This window comes from Python bivittatus, unplaced genomic scaffold, assembly GCF_059951505.1.
Source record: "Python bivittatus isolate LINGU-HERP-01145 unplaced genomic scaffold, Pbiv_v1 ctg000330_np1212, whole genome shotgun sequence".
NCBI classification, from domain to species: Eukaryota; Metazoa; Chordata; class Lepidosauria; order Squamata; family Pythonidae; genus Python; species Python bivittatus.
The window spans coordinates 53604171-53625420 of NW_028277058.1; the positions used below are offsets into that span (position 1 = coordinate 53604171).

At 37.0% G+C, this 21250-nt stretch overlaps 1 protein-coding gene across 11 annotated transcripts in view; it reads left to right on the forward strand.

Annotated features, from left to right (window-relative positions):
- PLEKHA5 (pleckstrin homology domain containing A5) overlaps positions 1 to 21250 on the forward strand; it is a 211283-nt gene that overhangs the window by 140826 nt on the left and 49207 nt on the right. For all 11 annotated transcript variants that reach the window (XM_088141331.1, XM_088141330.1, XM_088141320.1 and 8 more), the window contains exons 8-10: positions 797 to 897; positions 2175 to 2290; positions 13269 to 13733. In XM_088141331.1, the coding sequence (XP_087997457.1) occupies positions 797 to 897; positions 2175 to 2290; positions 13269 to 13733 (682 nt within the window). The remainder of the gene's footprint in view (positions 1 to 796; positions 898 to 2174; positions 2291 to 13268; positions 13734 to 21250) is intronic.

The window sequence follows — 21250 nt, forward strand, 5'->3', positions numbered from 1 at the left end:
GAGCCCCTCTTACAGAGCCCCTCTGCTCAAGAGGCATCATAAGCCCCTTAAGATAAGTGTTAAGATCTTAACACTATCTTTAAGATAACAGGCCTCTTCTCCTTTCCAGTGCTTAATAACATTTAGGTTTAACTCACATTTTTAAATACAATTTAATCTTCTGTATGTATTTAGTCAAATCATATCTTGATTATTAGGGGAAATATTTATTATGACTTGTCAAAATAATCAATCAGTGGCTCTGAGATGTTCTCTGCTGGGACAGAGGGAGGTAGCAGGCCATATCGAGGTGGCTGGAGACTGAGGGCTTGCAGTTGGGCTTCTAGCTGATTCTATATGCTTTATTCTTTTTCACTGCTGGAAAACATGGCATAGTTTAAATGAGATTTATAGCCCCACAAGTCCTTTTAGGGTTTTTTTTTTCTATTCACAGTCTTCTTCCAGCAACATCTTTAGCCACAGTCACTGCTCTGCATACACGCACCCACACAAACACACACATACATCTCAAGAAGACAAGCAGAGAGCCAGACAGAATTATCTGTTTATCAATTTCTATTCTAAAAACATCATTACTTGCCATCTCTAAGAATCTGTATGAAAAGTAGATGGAGGTTACTGGGAAAAAAAAGTGAAATTACTGGATATAAAAGATTCCTCCCCCCCCACCCCCCACCCCCCATCTATGGGATGTTCAAAAAGCCAGGGAAGATTTAAATGCATTTTTTCCTTACATTGTATAATGCATATCAGGACAACTTTCTTCTTTGATCAATTATTTTTGTATATTTTCTAGATGAAAAAGAAGAAGGAATATTAGGGAGCATACTTCTTCCAAGCTTTCAGATAGCCATGCTTTCTTCTGAAGATCATATCAACCGCAAATATGCATTTAAGGTGAGAATATTCTTCAACCCCAGATTTGTGGTGTTTAATTTTTCAGTGGAGTATAATTGTGAACACATAAATTGTAGATTACAGAAGGGGCCCCAGAAAAGTTTCCGAACAGTCCTAAATATGTGCACACAGACTTTCTGTTCCTTGTATTGCTAAGTCAGAGTGTGTTTGCTTTCCATTCTAACCAACTAAGGAATATGATTTATTTTATTTTATTTATTGCAATATTCCTGAAACTTCAGCACAAGAATTTTGTAGATTTCTGAGGAAATAGTTGCATTTCACACCACAATTTGTTTAACAACTGTTTATTCAATAAGACACAATTGGTAGGATGTGTAACATGTTAAACCAAAATCAAGCCACATTTCAGCGTAGCACAACTTGTGAACATTGCCTTTGTATGTCTTTAGTATCTGTCAGAACTTTACCGGTTATCATGTCTTTGCAACCTAGTTATCTTCCACTTCCTGGTCCATACAGCTTCCCTATCCAATCTGCAAGTTCTTTTTAATGAAGTTACTCTCTTCCCACAAGCATAACTTCTGAAGCTGTTAAACCCTGGATAAATCTTCCTGTCAGCAACTGACTGAAGGCTATTAGAATAGTTCAGACATTCAAATGAAAGTAGCTTAACACTGTAGCATTAGGCTGGTGTCTTCCCCACATCTGGTCTTCTCTCATTAGCATTTTCTTGATATCTGTTTTACAAGGTATATTTTCTTCAATGTATGCATAATTAATTGAAGCTCTTTTTCTATAAAATGTACCTGACCTTTTACATTTTGTTTCTTGGATTTGAGCTACTTTGGGCTCTTCTTGGCGATGAGTAAGCTAAATCACGCTTCGTATTTTAATGGGTGAGTATATATTTGCAACTTCCTATTTTTTTTTTTCCCTGATCCTGGATATCTCAGCTAATCCATTTCTATAATCTGTGTGCACCAGATGCCAGCAGCAAATATTTATTCTATAATTCATAGAAATCATTTAGAAACTCAGCAGGGGCTCTGAACAACAACAAGCCTTCCAAATTTAATAGTAATTTGCTTTTCCTCTAGTATAATTGCCTCAGAAGATGAGCATGATGATGAATAGCATTGTATTAGTTACAGTGGGATGAGTTTCTAGCAGCTGCTTGCATAAATCTTAAAACCGATAAATTACTGATTAAAGAAACCAGTAATGGTCTTTGATTTTCCTCCCACCCTTTCTTTTCTATCTTACAGAATGTTGTACCTTTCTCCCCACAAAATGACCGTGTCATTTCCAATCAGGCAGCTCATCCAAACATGAGGACCTATTATTTCTGCACAGATACAGGGAAGGAAATGGAGTTATGGATGAAAGCCATGATAGATGCAGCTCTTGTACAGACAGAGCCTGTGAAAAGGTAATGTAAGTTGACAGCCCCATAGAATCAGCCAGTTACAGTTCCGGCCTTGATTACATATCGTGAGGAGATGTGTTCTGAAATATGAATAAAACCAACCCTGATATTTATTAGCTTTCTGAAGATCTTAGAAAGTAACATCAAAGCTTCAAACTGTCTCTCTGTTTCCCTGGATGTGCATCTTAAGGTTACAGGATGATGCAAACGATGTGTCATCTCCCAAGGCTTTCTATCAAGGTTCAGTTGTTTTTAGAAGACTCATGTTGGTGCAGAGGCATTTTTTAGGAACTGGGAAGCAGACAAATATATGAACAATAAAGGTACTCTGTTTGCAGCTTGTATGCCACTAAGGTTTGTTCCATTTTGTCAGTAATGGGATGAAGAATTGTAGAGGTGATAAGTGGATTTTAATGGCCTGTTGCCCTATTTTATCGAATAGTTTTATATAGCAATAATTCCTTACAATACAGTGGTACAGAGCTAAGGTGACTTTCCCTTGACAACTGAGGCTATAATTCATCCATACTATTGTTCTCATGAGTTTAGCAGGCAGTATGTGAAAACTTATGTTGGCCTAGATTGTTCACATTTCTAGCTTCTGCTTACCCAATTGCAAAGTTACTCAGGACAGACAAATAATAGACTAAAACTAGATATTGTACTCAGCTTAAATAAAGATAGTTTATTATATATTATTATATATTTAAGGTTTCCAGGCCCCAAATAAGCCAAAGCAAAAGTTCTGTTCCAAAACAAATTAGAAGTTTAATATACTTTGAATAGGATATACTTTCCCTGATTTGATTCTTGGCTGCTTCTGTTAAAAATATGTGTTTATTTTCTGCTATTTATAGTTAATTGTTAACCTTGATAATGTTTTAGGAAAAGATTCGTGGCCCAAGAATGAAGTTTAACAAAGTTATAAATTTAGTTTTGTTCTGGGGCCTGAGAATTGGAACATGTCAACTGCAAAAAAAACCCTGAAACCCTCTTTTCTTCTTCCCATTTACTGATAACTTTATTATCAGTTATTATTTGCAATAATAATTGAAAAAAGTGATGCTTTTCAAATTGGCCGTGGATATTTTCATTTCCATTCTGAAAGTTGAAAAACCCTAAATAGTCATATTCTAAGCTATTTTAGAGGATGACTGATACCTAAAGTATAAAAGAGAGGGAACTGAAACTTGCCCCTTTTTATTCTTATACTTTTCAGGCCTAAAATAGCCATTTGATATCTGAAAAATTGCTAGGTATTACTGTAGAATAAAGAGAGAAAGTATTATGCTTTTCATATCGAACCAGTTAACTCATAATTTCTATTCTAAATCTGTTTCTTTGTATGGGTCTGAATATTACAACATATTTCTCTAGACCTCTTTCCTAATGAAGAGCTATAATCTACATTTTCCCAAAGTTATTTTAACTTAGAATCTTAGTTATAAATATTCCCACATCTAGTGATTGCGTATATGTGTGTATATTGGTTGGTTTTCTTCATTTTGGTTATTTTACTGTAAACTGCCCAGAGTTGCTCTGCAGTGAGATGGCAGTGACCAATTTGGAAAATAAATAAATAAATAAATAAATAAATAAATAAATAAATAAATAGGTGCAGGTTTAACAACGATCAAAGAGGTTTATTGAGAATAAGTAATGCAAATTGTTTTGAATAAGCAATATCCCATTTAAACTTGACATTCAAACACTGAAATAAGACTTCATTTGGCTATATTCCTGATTATATCTCTGTTATAATTTAGGTAATTTGAAATATTCACATAATAAAATCTAGTTTTTCCATTTAAAAAGTTCTCTTTTTTGCATTGCAGCTATTTTCAGTTTTATGCTAAGAAATTCATTAGTGATGGCATATTATCCTAGTTTTTGCAGTGGAACATATAATATATCAGATATCATACAGTGTTGGTATAATATGCTACTAAACATTGCTTTTGACCAACAGTGAAATTACCTTTATCTTATTACTGGTAGTCCTTGCTATCCAATCATTCATTCAGCAACCGTTCAAAATTACAACGGCACTGAAAAAATGGACTTACAACCCATGCCCGAAGAAATGGCCATTGCAGCACCCCCGCAGTCAACATGATAAAAATTTGGGCACTTGGCAGCCCGACCACACTTACAACCACAGGGGCCTGCAACTCCCCCCACCTATCCCCCCCGCATCTATGCCCTTTTCGCCACCCTGCACAGCAACATTTGGTGGCAGCACCAGGGCTGGGGCTGAAGTAGAAGCCCAAGGCCTTCAGCAGTCTCAGCCCGCTGCCACTGAGTTCCCGTCCTCCCATTCCTTCATCTTGCCTCTTTTTCCTTCATTAAACCTGGTGTCCCCTCTTCCCATGCCTTCTGGAAGCCATGCCTCTCCTTCTCTTCCTGGAGCTTCCCATTCTGTGAAACCAGAAGGTTTCCAAAGGATTGCAAGTATGGGACTTTTGAAGTCCCATTCTTGTGATCCTTCAGAACCCTTCTGGTCTTACCCAGGTCTCGCAGGTGAGGAATGGGGGGATGGGAATGGCAAGAGGGAATGGCGTGAGCTGGCAAAGGCCTGCGGTGTGAGGCATGAGGCGGTATTTGTCAGTCGCAGCAGCGGCTCTGAGGCTGAAGACAAGGCCTGGAGGCAGTGGCAGCTGGCTGAGACTGCTGAAGGCCTCAGGCCTCTACTTCAGCCCCAGCCCCGGTGCTGCTGCTGATGAGTGCTGCTGTGCAGGGCAGCCAAAAGGGCATAGATGGGGGGGGGGGGGAGATTACAGTGCCCCTGCAGTCGGAAGCACTGCTGGGGTAACCAAGGCTTGCAGGGGTGGCTGTGGCTTTCTGCCTCCCCCACCCCTGTGGCATCCCCGCACTGCTTACCTGGGACTCTGTCCCCTTAACAACCCACAATTCTTGCTGAAAGACAGCAGCTGGGAGTGCTGGAATTGCGGTCCCTAAGCGAAGTGGTCACATGATGATTTGCTTAGGGACCACATCGTTTAGCAACCTAAATTCTGGTCCCAATTGTTGTCGGATAGCGAGGACTACCTGTAGTGAAATCTTGCTGCTGTTCAAATTGGCTCCATGCTTCTTTATAAAATTATCCAGTATTTGTAGAATTTCTCAGATACTGTAAAGTCTCTGAAATAGCTAATTAAATCAAATCCAGTTAAAAGTAAAATGGGGAATAAAAGTACATGATATAGTCAGAGAAGGAACTGTGGACTAAAAGAAGAGCAGGGCAGAGATTAAAACTAAGGGACATTATAAGTGAAGATTATGGTTTTAGCTTAGGTTATTTATAGATTGAATAAAGTAGAAGAAAAGAAGCTAAAACAACTAGGGAACAATCATCTATACCAGTTTTTGTTCTCAATATCCTGGGACTTTTCAGTGAGAAATAAAAATAAGCTTTTCCATTCTGTATCTCTCCTATAATTTATAGCTATAAATAAGTTTTGGCTGGATACAGGTGACGTTAAGGCTGCATAGGTCACCAGAATATATAAAAGAATTTTATACAGTGGTTCCCCCTCATCCCAACCTCTTAGGAACATACTTCAGCCTGTTTGCACTACCATTGGTGCTCAGAGCAAAAGCATTTAATGGAACTTATGCTCAGCATAAGTGCCTGTGTCTTGCCCAAATGGAATTGCATATAAAGTCAGTTCCAGAAAGAGAGTTTTAGACTGATGCATTCTATGCTAGCATGTATTTTACTATCTACAGTGTGAAAATTTGGGGGGGGGGGGCTTAAGTAGTAAAGACTAGGTCACCAAATGAAAAGCAAGCAGCAATTCACAATTAGTGAAAGTTCTCTGTGTCCCTTCATACTACATATTTTCAGTTAATAACATCTTAAATTAAAAATAATGCTACCCATTCTAAAACCAGAAATATTTCAAAGGTGTTTTGTTTCTCCATAACTTCCTATTTTTCTACAGGAAAAAATGAGGGAAACATCCTCAGGAAAATATTCTGCCCAAGCTCTATTTTCCTCTCTCCTTCCTTTTTATTTTTCTGGGCCTTCACATCTCAAATTAAACAGTCAATGAAAGGCTGCTCTGGAACAAACGTTTATGTTTTATATTTAAAATATAAGAAAGGTATGACTGTAAGAATCCCCATATCTCTTGATAAAGCTGGATCAGTTTACAAAGTATGGCATTCTCATCCTTAAGTAGTAGTATGTGTACCAGTACATATTCTGATTAAAACAAAGTTATAAGAATAGGAAAATAGTGTAATTAAGTTAAATTGGCTGTTCTGTGTAACAGGCCACCTTCATCACATATGTGGAAAAAGATACTCTAAAGAAAGAAAGTTTGAGGTTCAAAAATGAGGTGAGATCTTTAGCAGAAGGTTGAGATTGGAAAAAAGTGTCATTCAGCAAATAAGCAGGATCTTCAGAAGAGAACAGTATTTCCAGTGAAAGCACAAATGTAAGCAGGAGGAAGAGTAAAGTAAAGAAACAGACATCTTCATCTCACATAGTTTGAAATGTCAGCGAGGCACTTAGGAAGGACTACTAGCTTAGGAAAAAAATATTATTAGTATGAAGATGGTAGCTAAATTCTTTCTCATCATAGTAAGAAGGGGAATCTAGATTCAGTTAAGGAAGCCTGAGACTTGGGAAATTCCTATATGGTTTGGCCTGGAACAAACATAAAAACGGGTAGAACAACACTGAACAGAAGCAAAAAGAAGAACCAGGATAAAACTATATGATTGTTTCCAAGGGAAAGGAGTAAAAGTGAAACAGTAGTCTGTGATGCTGAAGACTAAAAACAAAAGAAGACCTCAGCTTCAGCAAAAAAAGGACCTTGAAAGAACTGTTTCAATTGAGTAGATTAAACTTAAGTAGACTGCCTCAAATGTAAAGATAAAGAGAAAAAGAATTTGTTGATGAATCCTGAATATTTTGAGAAAGAAGGGTGTTTCAAAGTAGGCAAAAGAGATTATAACTAAAAGCAGAAGGGGAGGAACTAGATGATCTAATGCTTTGGATTCATATCAAAATGGACAAAATGGACTGGGCTGACTTTCTAAGTTCCTCTTCCTCAGTACTTTCCTGAACACGTTTTCCAAAGGTTGGTTGACTCTGCTGAATGTTATTGATGCCAATGCCAGCTGCCTAACGGAAAGAGGAGTCCTTGAGAATCAGACTGAGGCAAGGGTTGATTTGAAAGGCCATAACTCAGTAGGTTTTAAGACTGGAACTACAGAGTAACTCAGGAAGAAGAAGGATAATGTGAATGGAAGCCGAGAAATGAGCCTGAAATTTAAAAGCAATTGACCTTTTTGCTCAGTTTTTCTTGGATAAATATGCTAACTATGCAGCTCTTGCTGTTTCTGAAAGGATACAATTATTGTACACCACAGACCAAGTCAGCAGATACTTGCCCCAATTATAATTACTGAAGCCACAACTGTTTTCCAGAAGATGAGTAACTAATATCTCACCAAAAGATGTCAGTGACCATGAGAAGTTTAAAATGTATTAATGTTCCCCTTTATATGCTGAAACAGCTGGCACTGGGAATTTGAACTAGATACTTCTGTATATTGCATCTTCTGAAAAGATATTTGGGTTGATATCAGTCAGGATTCCAGAGACCTTGGCAGATAAAAAGAAGCCACAAAATCATACTTTTCCATCCTCAGGGGGAGAAATTTGCCCTCCCTCTTTGCTTCCTCTCTTTATAATGCCATTTTGAAAATGGAGTTCTTCTGTCTTTAAGAATAATGCAGAAGGCAGAATTTTAATAGTTGTACTCCCATGAAATTTTTGACTTTTTCAATACATTTCAACATATAGATGTTTGATCTTCAATACTGATAAAGGGGATATAATATAACAAATATGCACGATTTACATTTTATAGTCCATTGTGTAATTTAAATAAGCATAAATGCAAATTTCACACATGGAAAAAAGTAAATACATCCCTACATTACCTCAGATACCTAAAATTAGAATCAGGTGCACAAGTTCAGGTACAAATTTTTTAGAACATTGTTAGAGAGGATCTGTCTTATTAAAACTCAGACATTTAGTTTGATTTGCTCTTTGTTGTTGAAGTGTGTGCATAAATCAAAAGAGCTCTCTGAAGCCTTTGGAAAGAAGGTTATAGATGCCTCTGAGTCTAGGACGGGATTTAAAAAGATCACCGAACAATTGGACATCAATCATTCCACTGTCCAGAAGATCACCTACAAGTAGAGAAGATTTCAAACAACTGCCAACTTGTTCAGGAAGGCCATCCCAGCAAGTTCAGCTTAAGAGCAGGAGGCAAGATGCTGAAAGATGTCTCTAAGAACCCAGAATTTCAGTGCAAGACCTACTGGTAGCTCTCACCACTACTGATGTCAAAGTGCATACGTCTACCCTTAGAAACTGGACAAATTAGATCTACATGGAAGGTGTGCCAGGAGGAAACCTTTGCTGACCAGAAAAGCATCAGGGCAAGACTAACGTTTGTTCATGAACACCTAGACAAAGACCAGGACTTCTGGAACAATGTGCTCTGGACAGACAAGGCAAAGATAGAGTCATTTGGTATAGTACCAGAAGACATGTTTGGCAAAAACCAAAAACAGCATTTCACTAGAAGAACCTGATACCAACTATAAAGCATGGTGGTAGAAATGTTATTGCCTGGGGCTGCTTTGCTGCATCAAGGCCTCAGCGGCTCACTTATCATAGAATCCACTATGAATTGTTCATTGTACCAGAGGGTGCTTGAGGATAATATGAGACCATCTGTCAAAAGATTGAAGCTCAACCAAAAGTGGACTTTGCAACATGACAATGACCCTCAACAGTCCAGTAAATCCAACAAGGAATGGCTGAAAAAAATGGAAAGTTCTGGAATGGCCAAGGCAGCCCGGATCTAAATCTAAATCAAGATGCTGTGGGGTGATTTGACACAAGTTGTCCATGCAGGAAAGCCCTCAAACATCACACAGCTGAAAAAATGCTGCATGGAGAGGTAGGAAAAGAATTCTTCCCAGTCCGTGTCAGAAACTGGTAGACAGTTATAAGAAGCATCTCCCTTTGTTTCTGCCAAAGGGGCAATACCAGCTATTAGAGCAGTGTTGTCCAAACTTGGCCACTTTAAGATGAGTGGACTTCAAGTCCCAGAATTCCCCAGCCAGCCATGCTGGCTGGGGAATTCTGGGAGTTGAAGTCCACTCATCTTAAAGTGGCCAAGTTTGGACAACACTGCCTTAGAGCAAGGGTTTACTTATTTTTTCCTCAAAAGGAAATGGCATATTTGTTAATCCTTTGTGGCATCAGTGATTGCAAAGTCAACTTTTCATCTTTTTTTTTTCAGTTAGATCACCTTTAACTTTGTATACTGTTTGAATGAAGATAAAATATTGATATGTCCACATATGTTAAAAAATTTAAAAAATGACATGGGGTGTACTTAGTTTTTCACATAACTGTAGCTTCATTTCTGCCTTCCTGGTTTATTACTAGATAGTTGCTTTTGTGTTTCAAGTGTTTTGTTTTTCTTACCTTTTCAAGTGCTTTGTAAGCTGTCCTGGGAACATTCATATTGAGGCTTCAGAGTAAAATGTATTGAGTAAAAAAAGTAGCTCCTTCAGTTGAAAAGTCTCCCTTTTGTGTATATATTTAAAGCTGAAGGCTTCATTCTATGGGATAGAATTGTGAAACTTCTCTGGGCCTTTTCACAATGTAAGGAGTGGAATGTTAATTGCCACTACACCATCCACTGTGTGGGAGATGTGCTCTCTTTTTCTTTTTAAGGAGTGGAATGCAGGTCCATTATCTCTCAGGCATCTTGTTTGCATGGCATTGAAAACTTATTTAAAAAAAACATAGCTTAAGGGCTAGACTTCACAGACACTTCTTGCTTATTAAGTAGATCATTGGTTGTCAGAGCAGAGACCGGATGTTCCAGATAAAAGCCTTCAGATATTCATTATGTGAAGGGGCAATATGCATAAGCAGTTGTGCCTGGATTGCCTGGGTTGCAAAGATCAAGATTCAGCAAGAGGTCAGATTCAACAAAAGCAGCCTGGAATATAAGGCCTGGTCGGATTTGGGAGCAGAGACAGAGGCTTCAACAATAATTCTGCCATGGCATCACTTTAAAGGCAGCCAACCTCTTAAACAGAGCAACTTCCAATACAAAAGCTATTAGCAACATTCCTAATCCAAGCCTTTTGAGAGCCCATGTGGCACAGTGGTTAAGATGTTAGATGAGGACCAGGTTCAAGTTTCCTCTCCACCATGGAGAGGTCACTGCGTGACTTTGGGCCAGTTACTTTTTCAGCCCAACCTATTTCACAGGGTTATGGGGGGGGGGGGGGGCGGCGATGGAGGATGTGTAGCGTATCCTGCCTAGACCTTCTGGAGGAAAAGTGGGGTATAATTTTGAAAATTTGTCATACGTAATTTTATTAGCCACCAGGTCTTTGGAAGCTGGTAGTATATAAGTAGTACCAATAAATAAACAATTCAATGATACATCAGAATATGAAATATTGTAGACATTTCTGGCTACCACATTTCATAAAGGATATAATAAAGCTGGAAAAAGTGCAGAAGAGGGCAACCAAAAATTCCTTTGTTGTAGGAAAAAGCTATGATGTTTTGGACTATCTTGTTTTGAAGCAAGGTAATTTGAGGTGAGGACATGATTGAGGAATATGATAAAGAAGATGTCTGTCTGTCTCATTTAGATGGGCAGAAAATGGGGGAAACCGTATCGTTTAAAACAGGTATTGTGATTGAGTGAGGACATGTTCAAGGTGTATTCTATCCTGCATAGCATGGTGGAAATAAATGGGAGAATTTTTTCTCCCTCTCTCAAAACAGGAGTTCAGGCATCATCCAGTGAAGCTGACTGGATGAAGATTTAGAACAGACAAAAGGAAGCATTTCTTCCCATAGTGTATAATTAACTTGTGAAATTCATTACCACAAGACATAGCAATGACCACTAACTTGGATGGCTTTAGAAAGGGATTGGATGACAGGTCTATTAAGAGCTATTCATCCTGAAAATTTAACATTACCTCTACGTTAGGGGCAGCATGCATCTAAATATCAGTTAAAGCAGAACACTGGTGGAAGTATAATGTCTTCCTGTCCTGCTTGTGAGCACACCAGAGGCATTTGGTTGGCCACTGAGAAGTAAAATTCTTAATCAGTCAGGCCTATTTTTATGCACTTATACTACAGTATATCATCTGGAAATTGTTAAGGCTTAAAGAACTACACCTTTAGTTTCAGGCTGTGGCTGTGGCATTCTGATTGTAAATGAAGTTTGGAGCTTCTCATGCTCTGGTTCTGAATACGAAGTTGCAATTAGGATTAGGGCTAGGTTGAAGTCTGTTCAGGGGATCTAGTGGTAGGAGTCATCCCCATTACCAGACTCAAGTGTGAAAGAGTCAGGAACAGGTAGTGGGCAATATTTCTAGTCCTTTCCCAGTTACACAAGATTGGTACTCACAAAATCTAAAGTGGTACATGTAGTTTCCTCAAGTGTGTAATGATATATACATGTATGGCTCCTCCCTTGTGACCCCCAAGATATAGATACATATTCTTTGGGGCAGAGGGCTACGATAAAATAATTGCCCCTTTGTGTACACATTGCTGCATAGCTCATATTTGGATAGGGGGCGACAAACTGAAGTTGAATCTAGATAAGAGAGAGGTGCTGTGTGTAAGTGGTTTTCAGGACTGGAAACTAAGAAGATGGCATTTATTTATTAAATTAGTATGCCACCCAACTCCCAATGATGGGGCGGCTCACAAGTAAAAAACATTTTTAAAAATGCAGTAAGAAACAAAACTAAGGAATAAAAGATAACAAGATGACAGAAACTGGACCGGAACAGAAATACACCCACACAATCCGTGGGGCATCACTTGCCCTCGCTAAAGGCCTAGGTGAAGAGCCAGGTCTTTCTTCAAGCCCCTTTAAAGCACCAGTAGAGTGGGGGCCATCTAGATTTCAGGGGGAACCTCATTCCAGAGGGCAGGTGCTGCTACAGAGAAAGTGTGCTTCCGAGGTCCTGATAGATGGCATTCTTTAATCAAAGGGACCTGGAGTGCACCAACTCTGCCAGATCAAATCAACCAGGCATATACTATGGGAAGCAGGTGGTCCCTCAAGTAACCAGGTCCTATGCCATGAAGGGCTTTATAGGTAACAATTAGCAGCTTGAATTGCACCTGGAAGCAGACTGGCAACCAGTGCAGCTTGCGAAGCAGAGATGTTACATGGACATACTGAGGCATGCCCATCCCTGCCCACGCCACTGCATTCTGAACCAGATGAAGCTTCCAGGTGGTCTTCAAGGGCAGCTCCGTGTAGAGTGTATTACAGTAGTCAAGCCGTGAGGTGACCAGGGCATGAGTGACTTTCTGAAGGGCCTCCTGATCAAGGAAAGGGCACTACTTATGTTTTGTAGTAGAAAACAAAGTCTGTAGTAATAAGCCCTAAAATATAATTAACATGGTTTTAAAACAAAGAAAAAGAACCGATTTTTGCAGAGCCTCCTCTCTCAATAATTCTGACTCCCCATCCAACCCGCTGCAACCGCTGCATGTACAAAGAATGTTTAGGGTGGCCCCTGTCCATTGAAGTGCTTCCCATGCTTGCCTAAATGGTGGGTGATGGAGGCCAACCCTCCCTTACATGCATAAGCAGTAAGTTTACAGAACTATCCCTCCCAACCCATTTTTTGTTTTTGCCATTCAAAAAATCACTCAAGCAGGCAAATCAAGCTCTGTTTTAGGTGGTATACCTGCTTGCATGTAATTGCATCATTTCAGCACTTCGAAGGATAACATTGTCTACCTGAGGGGGCTGCCCAACCTGCAAGTGCTGTATATTCTGAAAGAAAGAAAGAAATGGCTTGCTATTGAACAGACAGAATTGTAATCTGTTTCCTAGTGATGTTGTTCTCCAGTGCATGTTTCTTCTTCTTTTTTTAGAGCAGACAAGATTACTTTTGAAAACACAGCACCTCGTGAAGTAAATAACATTGCAAACCATCGAGAGCTAATTAAACCAGAGACTCAGAATAATCAGCGGAACAGAGAAGTAAGCAAAATGGAAGACAAGAAGGCTTTAGAAGCAGAAAAATACGGATTTCAGAAAGTTGGACGGGATAGACCCTTGACAAAAATCAACAGTGTAAAACTGAATTCCTTGGGGTCAGAGTATGGGACTTTGCCAGCAAGCACGATCCCATCAGGACACTACAGGCCAGTTCATTTAAATGGGTCAGAGAAAGCTGTGAACCTGATTCTAGGAGATTCTGGTGATGGAATCCATCACAACGCCATGCACTCACATATAGAATCTGAACGTGTCATCCAGAGAACTAATTCAATGTTACAGTTGGAGCAGTGGATTAAAATACAGAGAGGAAAAGGACAAGATGAAGAAACAAGAGGGTGAGTAATTTCAGAATTCTGGAATATTTTAGTCTTAATGTATATTATGATTCAGTTTTTGTTATGTGAAATATTAATTTTAGTTTGGAAAGATTCTTGAACGTGTTCCACAGTTCTTTGATTATTTAGATGTAGTATTTCAAACAGGCCTTGAGATGCTAGCTAAAACTATATTTTTTTAAAAGTTAACTTATAACACTCCTTATCCCAAATGTCTGTGACTAGAAATAACTATTATTCATGACGTGATGGATATCTTAGCTAGAAAGACCATTCCCTATTTATAGTTTGTTCAGCCTAACTTCCTAGGTTATCTTGCTTTTTTTAAGAGGTTAGAGACCTGATAACCTAGCCTCCATAATTAGTTATTAATTCCATTTTTCTAGCAATTGCTAGGTCACTAGTTCTCCATGAAAGGTTTCCTAATATTACTGATTTAAATTAAAATTCCCTTCAAGAAGATCATGTGCTTCCATTTATTTATTTATTTATTTATTTAATACATTTTACATGGCTGCCTGTTTCATATACATGACTTTGGGCAGCTAACAATTAAAACAAAATAAAAACTGATTAAAAATACAACCAGTAATTAAAAACAAATAACATAACACAGCATAAAATAGTTACCAAGAACAGTAGCAACATCTCAATATAAGCAAGAAGTGGGCTCACCCACACTATCAGGGCCCCAGTTTTGATGGCAAAGACAAGTTTTTAATGCCTTGCAAAAAACCAGCAAGGTTGGGGCAAGTCTGATCTTGGAGGTGGGGGGAATGATGTTCCAAAGGGTGAGCACCATGCAGAAAAGGCCCTCCTCCTGGGTCCCGCCAGATGGCGTACTCTCGCAGACAAAACATGGAACATGCTTCTCCTGCCAGATTTAACAGGATGGGGAGACACTGCTGGAGAGACACAGTCCCATAAGTAACCTGGCCCCAAGCCATGAAGGGCTTTAAAGGTAACCACCAACACCTTGAATTAGTTTATGTTAACTATATAGTTTTGTGGCAAACAATGAAAGGTGCAATTATTTGTCTAAACCAGTGTTGTCCAAACTTGGCCACTTTAAGATGAGTGGACTTCAACTCCAATGCTGGCTGGGGAATTCTGGGAGTTGAAGTCCACTCATCTTAAAGTGGCCAAGTTTGCACAACACTGGTCTAAACCATAAAAAGAGTTTCTTTGGGGTTTGTGACAGAAAATGCTAGTATTAGCATACCTTTGAAGCATATTTGGGGCATGAGTCTAATGCAACAGAATATTTCTGAATTATTTTCAGTATTTATATACTGTGCAAGACATTTTAATGTGGTAACAGTAGCAGCTTTAATATAAATCTGTTACTGGCTAACTGGTCCATGGAATAATTTAAGCTGAATGTTATGGAATTAACATTTTTCCTCAGCTCTTGGCTTTTTGTGTATTTACAGAAATAAATACATAGAAACATGAAGATATATGTTTTCAGTATTTAAAAGCTTTTAAAATGTGTCTCTGATGACTGAGCCGGTTAAGCCTAGAATAGGTGAAAATATTTTGTTCTGTGTGACAAGAGGTAGAATTTTTAGGAGGCCTTATCAGGAACCTGGATAGAAATACCCAATTCTGATTATTCCATTTTTAATGTAAAATATTATACTCCAATAATTCAGTCAAATTGAAACTTTAATCAAATAACCACTACAAAAATGTGGGATGATTTAAGTCAATGATGTTTAAAATAATTGTATGGAAAAAAATGCATATTTTTCAGGGAGGAAGAAGTAGCAATGATTGGGGGCTTTTAATTACTCCCACATCACTGGGAAACTAACTTTTCCAATCATGGAGTCTTCAGGAAATTCTCAGCACGCCTTGCTGATAGGAAAGCACAAGAGGATCACTTTTCCTAAACTTGATACCAACTAACAGGAGAACTCATTGACCAAAAATCAACTCAGAAGGAACATTGGATAATGAGTATAGTCAAGCATGTTCCTTGAATTTCAAGAAGACCAGCTTTAATAAAGTCAGAGCAGAACTTTTTTTTTTTTTTTTTATATATATTTTTTATTTTTTACAACAAACACATACAAACAATAACATAAAAAACATTAAAAAAAACCATCTTCCATTTTAAACCGTGTGTCAGCCAGTTACCAATCATTTGTGCCATCCTTTCATAGTCTTCACTCATCATTTATATAAAATCTCATGTCATCTATCTAACATATATTTATATATTTATCAATTATCAATTATTATTCATTTGTTACTAGTCTATAACATCAGCTTTCATAATAAGATTTATATCATTTTTATCCATTGATTATATATATATATATATATATAGTAATTTATATCAGTTTGTCAAGTTTCTATTATATAATTTGCTGATCTATTACATTACTATATCTTTTCATCCAACCATTGATAAAACAGATCCCATATCATATAGAATTGTTTATCTTCTTGCTCTCTAATTTCAAATGTTAATTTACTCATCTCTGCACATTCCATAATTTTCTTAATAACTTCCTCCTGCATAGGTACTTTTTCATTTTTCCAGTTTTTAGCAAATACAATTCTAGCCGCTGTCAAAACATTTACAATCAAATATTTCAGTTCTTTACTATATGTTTCAGGTATAATTCCTAATAGAAATGTCTCTGGTTTAAAGTCTATATGTTGTTTTGTCATTTTTTCCAACCATGTGTGGATTTTAATCCAATATCTTTTAGCTTCTGGACATGTCCACCACATATGGTAATATGTACCGGGCTTCTGATGACACTTCCAACATTTATCAGACTTGTTCTTATACATTCTCGCAATCCTTGCTGGAGGTAAATGCCACCTATAAAACATCTTATACAAGTTTTCTTTATATGCAGTTGACATTGTCATTTTATAGTTTTGAGACCATAGTTTTTGCCACTTCTCTAAATCAATTCCATATCCAAAATTTTTCCCCCATGCAATCATTGTATCTTTAACCTGTTCTTCCTCCATCTTAAATTCTAGTAAATGTCCATAAAGTTTTTTAATCACCTTTTCATCAGTGCCCATCAAAATTTTATCTAAAACAGTCAGCTCATCATAGATACCTTCTGTTTTAAAATCTTTATCAAATCTAGATTGTATTTGCAAATATGAAAACCAGTTCATTTTTATACCTTGTTCTTCTAACGCTTGCATAGTTTTAAGTTCACCCTTTTCATTCAATATCTCAGTATATCTAACTGTTTGTTCCTTTTTATATGTTATTGGATAAGAAAAAGCTTCAATAGTGGATATCCATCGTGGAACTTTTAAATAATATTGTCTTCTTATCTTCTCCCAGTTTAAAAACAATGCCTCTCGAATATAGTGCCTTCTAAAGTAGCCCTGTGTTTTCGTTCCCTTATACCATAAGAAAGCATGCCAGCCCAACAACAGGTCATGTCCCTCTAAAGTCAATAGTCTATTATTTCTTAAAGTTATCCAGTCCTTTACCCACATCAGATTTGTCGCCTGATAGTATAATTCCCAGTTAGGCAAGGCAAACCCACCTCTTACTCTTGCATCTTGTAGTAATTTAAGCTTTATTCTTGCTTTTTTGCCCTGCCAGATATATTTCAATACAATTTTATTTAAATCATCAAAAAACTCTTTCCCTAAACGAATTGGAATTGTCTGGAATAAATATAATATCCTAGGCAATATATTCATCTTAATAGTGGATATTCTCCCAGTCATTGATAATTGTAAATTCTCCCATTTTGTCAGATCTATTACAATCTGTCGTTTAAGTTTAAGATAATTATCCTCCTTCAATGTACTACATCTTGGTGTAATGTATATCCCTAGGTATTTAACCCTGTTTGTAACCTGTATTTCCAAGACTTCTTCCAATTCTTTCTTTTGCCTTGCTAGCATATTCTTTGTTAATATCTTTGTTTTGTCTTTATTTATTTTTAGTCCTGCTACTTTTCCATATTCTTCTATCTTTTCAACTAATTTAGGTGCTGTTTCCAGTGGGTCCTCTAGTATAAATACTAGGTCATCTGCAAAAGCTTGCAATTTGTACTCTTCCTTTTTAATCTTCATTCCTTTTATTTCTTTCTCTTCTCTTATATTCCTGTTCAACACTTCTAGTGTTAAGACAAACAACAAGGGCGATAGTGGACAACCTTGTCTCGTCCCTTTTGTTATGTCTATCTGTTCTGTTAAATCTCCATTTATCATGATTTTTGCAGTCTGTTTATGATATATTGTTTCAATGGCTTGGGTAAATTTTCTACCAAAGCCCATTTGTTCCAGTTGCAGTAGCATAAATCGCCAATTCACGTTGTCAAAGGCTTTTTGTGCGTCTAAAAATATCAGGGCCATTTGCTTTTCAGGGTGTGCCTCATAGTATTCCAGTGTGTCCAGAATTACTCTCATGTTGTCTTTAATTTGTCTCTTTGGCAAAAATCCGTTTTGGTCGGCATGGATAAAATTATTTAAATATCTTTTTAGTCTTTCTGCCAATATTGAAGCAAAAATTTTATAATCTGAATTTAGTAGAGATATAGGTCTATAATTTTTAACCTGTTGTGGGTCAGTGTCCTCCTTTGGTATAAGTGTAATATATGCTTCAGTCCATGTTTGGGGTATCCTCTTCTTTGTCATAACTTCATTCATAACTTCCAATAGTTGAAGGCTCAATATGTCCTGGAAGGTTTTGTAAAATTCCACTGGCAGCCCATCTGGACCCGGGGCTTTCCCGACATTCTGCTTTTTTAGAGCTTCTGTTAGTTCCATCATAGTTATATTCCCCTCTAACATTATTTCAATGTCTTTAGGTATCTGAGGTAATTTAGCTTTCTGTAAATGTTGTCTTACTTCTTCTTCTTGTACATTCTCTTGATAGTACAATTTTCCATAGTAATCTTGTATAATTTTTTTCTTGTCCTCATTACCAAAGCAGATCTGTCCTTCTTCATTTATCAATTGATTAATCCTTTTTGATTCTCTCTCTTTTCTCAGTTTATAAGCTAACCATCTACCTGGTTTATTTGCATCTTCAAAATAATTCTGTTTAGCACTTCTAATTTTTTGTGCCAGCTCCTCCTTTTCCATTAATCCCATTTTATGTTTAATTAAATCCATTTTAGCTTTAATATCTTTTTTTTTGCGGGGATTTCTGTAACTCTTCTTCCAATTTTTTATGGTCATCCTCCAATAGTTTAAAAGTCTTTTTCTGCGTTATGTTTCTTTTCCTTGTATAATCTATTATTAAACCTCTTGTATAAGCCTTCATTGTATCCCAAAGATTCTGTAATGATGTATCCTCTTTTTTATTTACATTAAAAAAGAAGGTAAGTTCTTTCTCTATTTTTTGTTTGAAATCTTTTTCTTTTAGTATCCTGTTATTTAAAGTCCATCTAGATCTCTTCCATTGTCCTTTCCAGATAACTACCATTGGGTTGTGGTCGGCCCAAATACTTGTTTGTATTTCAATTTCTCGAATGTTAGCAAATAAATCCGCTGACATCCATATCATGTCAATTCTAGACCAAGATGCATGTCTGTCTGAATAAAAAGTATATTGTTTGTTTGCTGGGTTTCTTTCTCTCCAAGCATCTTTCAAGTCTATTTCTTCTGTCATTCGAAGGAAGGATTTTGGCAATGTCTTCCTAGTTCTCTTTGTCAATTTCTGTGTTTTATAGTCTAATTGATCATTCATTATTCCATTAAAATCTCCCATCATACAAATATTAACATAATCCAATTCAGCTATTTTCATATGTAATTTCCTATAAAATTTTTCTTGATTGTCATTAGGCGGATAAATTGCAATTAAAAGAGTTTTAACATTATTATCTATTATTTCAACCATCAAAATCCTTCCATCATCATCCGCATAGATTTGTTCTGCTGGCATTGTATCTCTAATATATAGGACCACACCTCTTTTTTTACATTGTGGCAAGGAAGTGAATAATTTACCCAGTTTTTTTTGCTGCAACAAATATTCGTGTTGTTTTTTAATATGTACTTCTTGCAGACAAATTATATCAAACTTTAACTTCTCTAATTTATGAAATACTTTCCTTCTTTTAATAGCCAAATTAAGTCCATTTATATTGATCGTAATCAATTTTCTTTCCTCCATGTTAGGCTTTATACGAGGGTTTAATTGCTCTAGTAGATCTTACTTCTCGTTGTTCTCTAGGAGCACCATCTCCCCACTTTCTTCTTTTTCTTTTCCAGTTGCTGCTGCACCTTCTTCCTGAAACTCAATTAACGACTCTTCCTTTTGTGTGTCTTCTTCTTTTCCTTTAAAAAATTCTGAATAGAATAGCTCTGCTTTTTGGACTGTATCAACTCTTTGTCTTTGCTCCTGCCAAGTGAACTGAAGACCTTCTGGAATCAGCCATCTGTAGTTTACTCCTCTTCTAAGTAGCTCTTTAGTCAGGAATGAGTATTGCCTTCTTATATCTCTTACTTTTCTTGGCACCTGCTTCAGGACTACAATTTCTTTATCTTTGTACTTTAGTGTTTTCTCTCTTGCCACCTGGAGTATCTGTGCCTTAATAGTTTTTTTAGTAAATCTTATGTGTACTTCTCTTGGTAGTTTATTTCTCATTGCATATCTCGTATATACACGAAAGATTTCATCCATCCCATCCGACATCTTCTCTGTGGTTATCTCCAATGCTTCTGCCAGTATTTCTGTCATTATTTCCGCAAGGTTTTCACCTTTTCCTTCCTCTATGTTTTGAAATCTCAAATAGTATTCTGATTTATCAATTTCCCATCCTAGCAAGTCACTCCTGGCTTTTTCGACTTCACTCAGTCGAGTATCAATATCTCCAATTTTCTTATCTCTTTGTGTGTCTTCATCTTCAATTTTCTTAAATCTCTCCTCATATTTTGTCATCATCTGTTGTATACTTTCATCTGTCTTTTCAATTCTATGCTCAATATTCTCCGTCCTCTTTCCAATCTTCTGAATTTCTTGCATAATTGCCTGTAATGTCACTTCCTTCTCTTTTTCATATTGTATCATTGTCTGAATTGAACGTTGTCTCCCAGGAGGTGAAGAGGAAGCTACTGACGTTGATGGGATTGGGGCTGTTATTTTCTTGCTCATCTTGATGCTTAAAGCTGCAGAAAAAAGAAAAAAGGGAGAGAACAAGGCAAGAACCACAGATACTATTCCACAAAGTGGAAATGAAAAACAATAAAAAGGAGATAAAAATAAACCTGGAAATAAAAGGGAATGGAAAAGGAAAAACCTTCAGGCACTTGTCCGCCTTAATCCAATAGTATACAGTTAAAAAAAATTAAAGGAAGGGGAAAAGAAAGCTAAATTTCTTTTCCTTTAAAAATAAAAAAAAAAAAAAGAAAAAGAAAAAAAAAAAAAAACCAAGGCTCTAGCAAGAAGTACGCTACTGCCACTAAATGTCCAAGGCTCTTGTGACTAAATCAGGCTTTCCACCTTAAACATTTTCAGAATCCACTCTCCGCTATCTTGTTTATAAATATTCAGGTGGCACCTATATAAA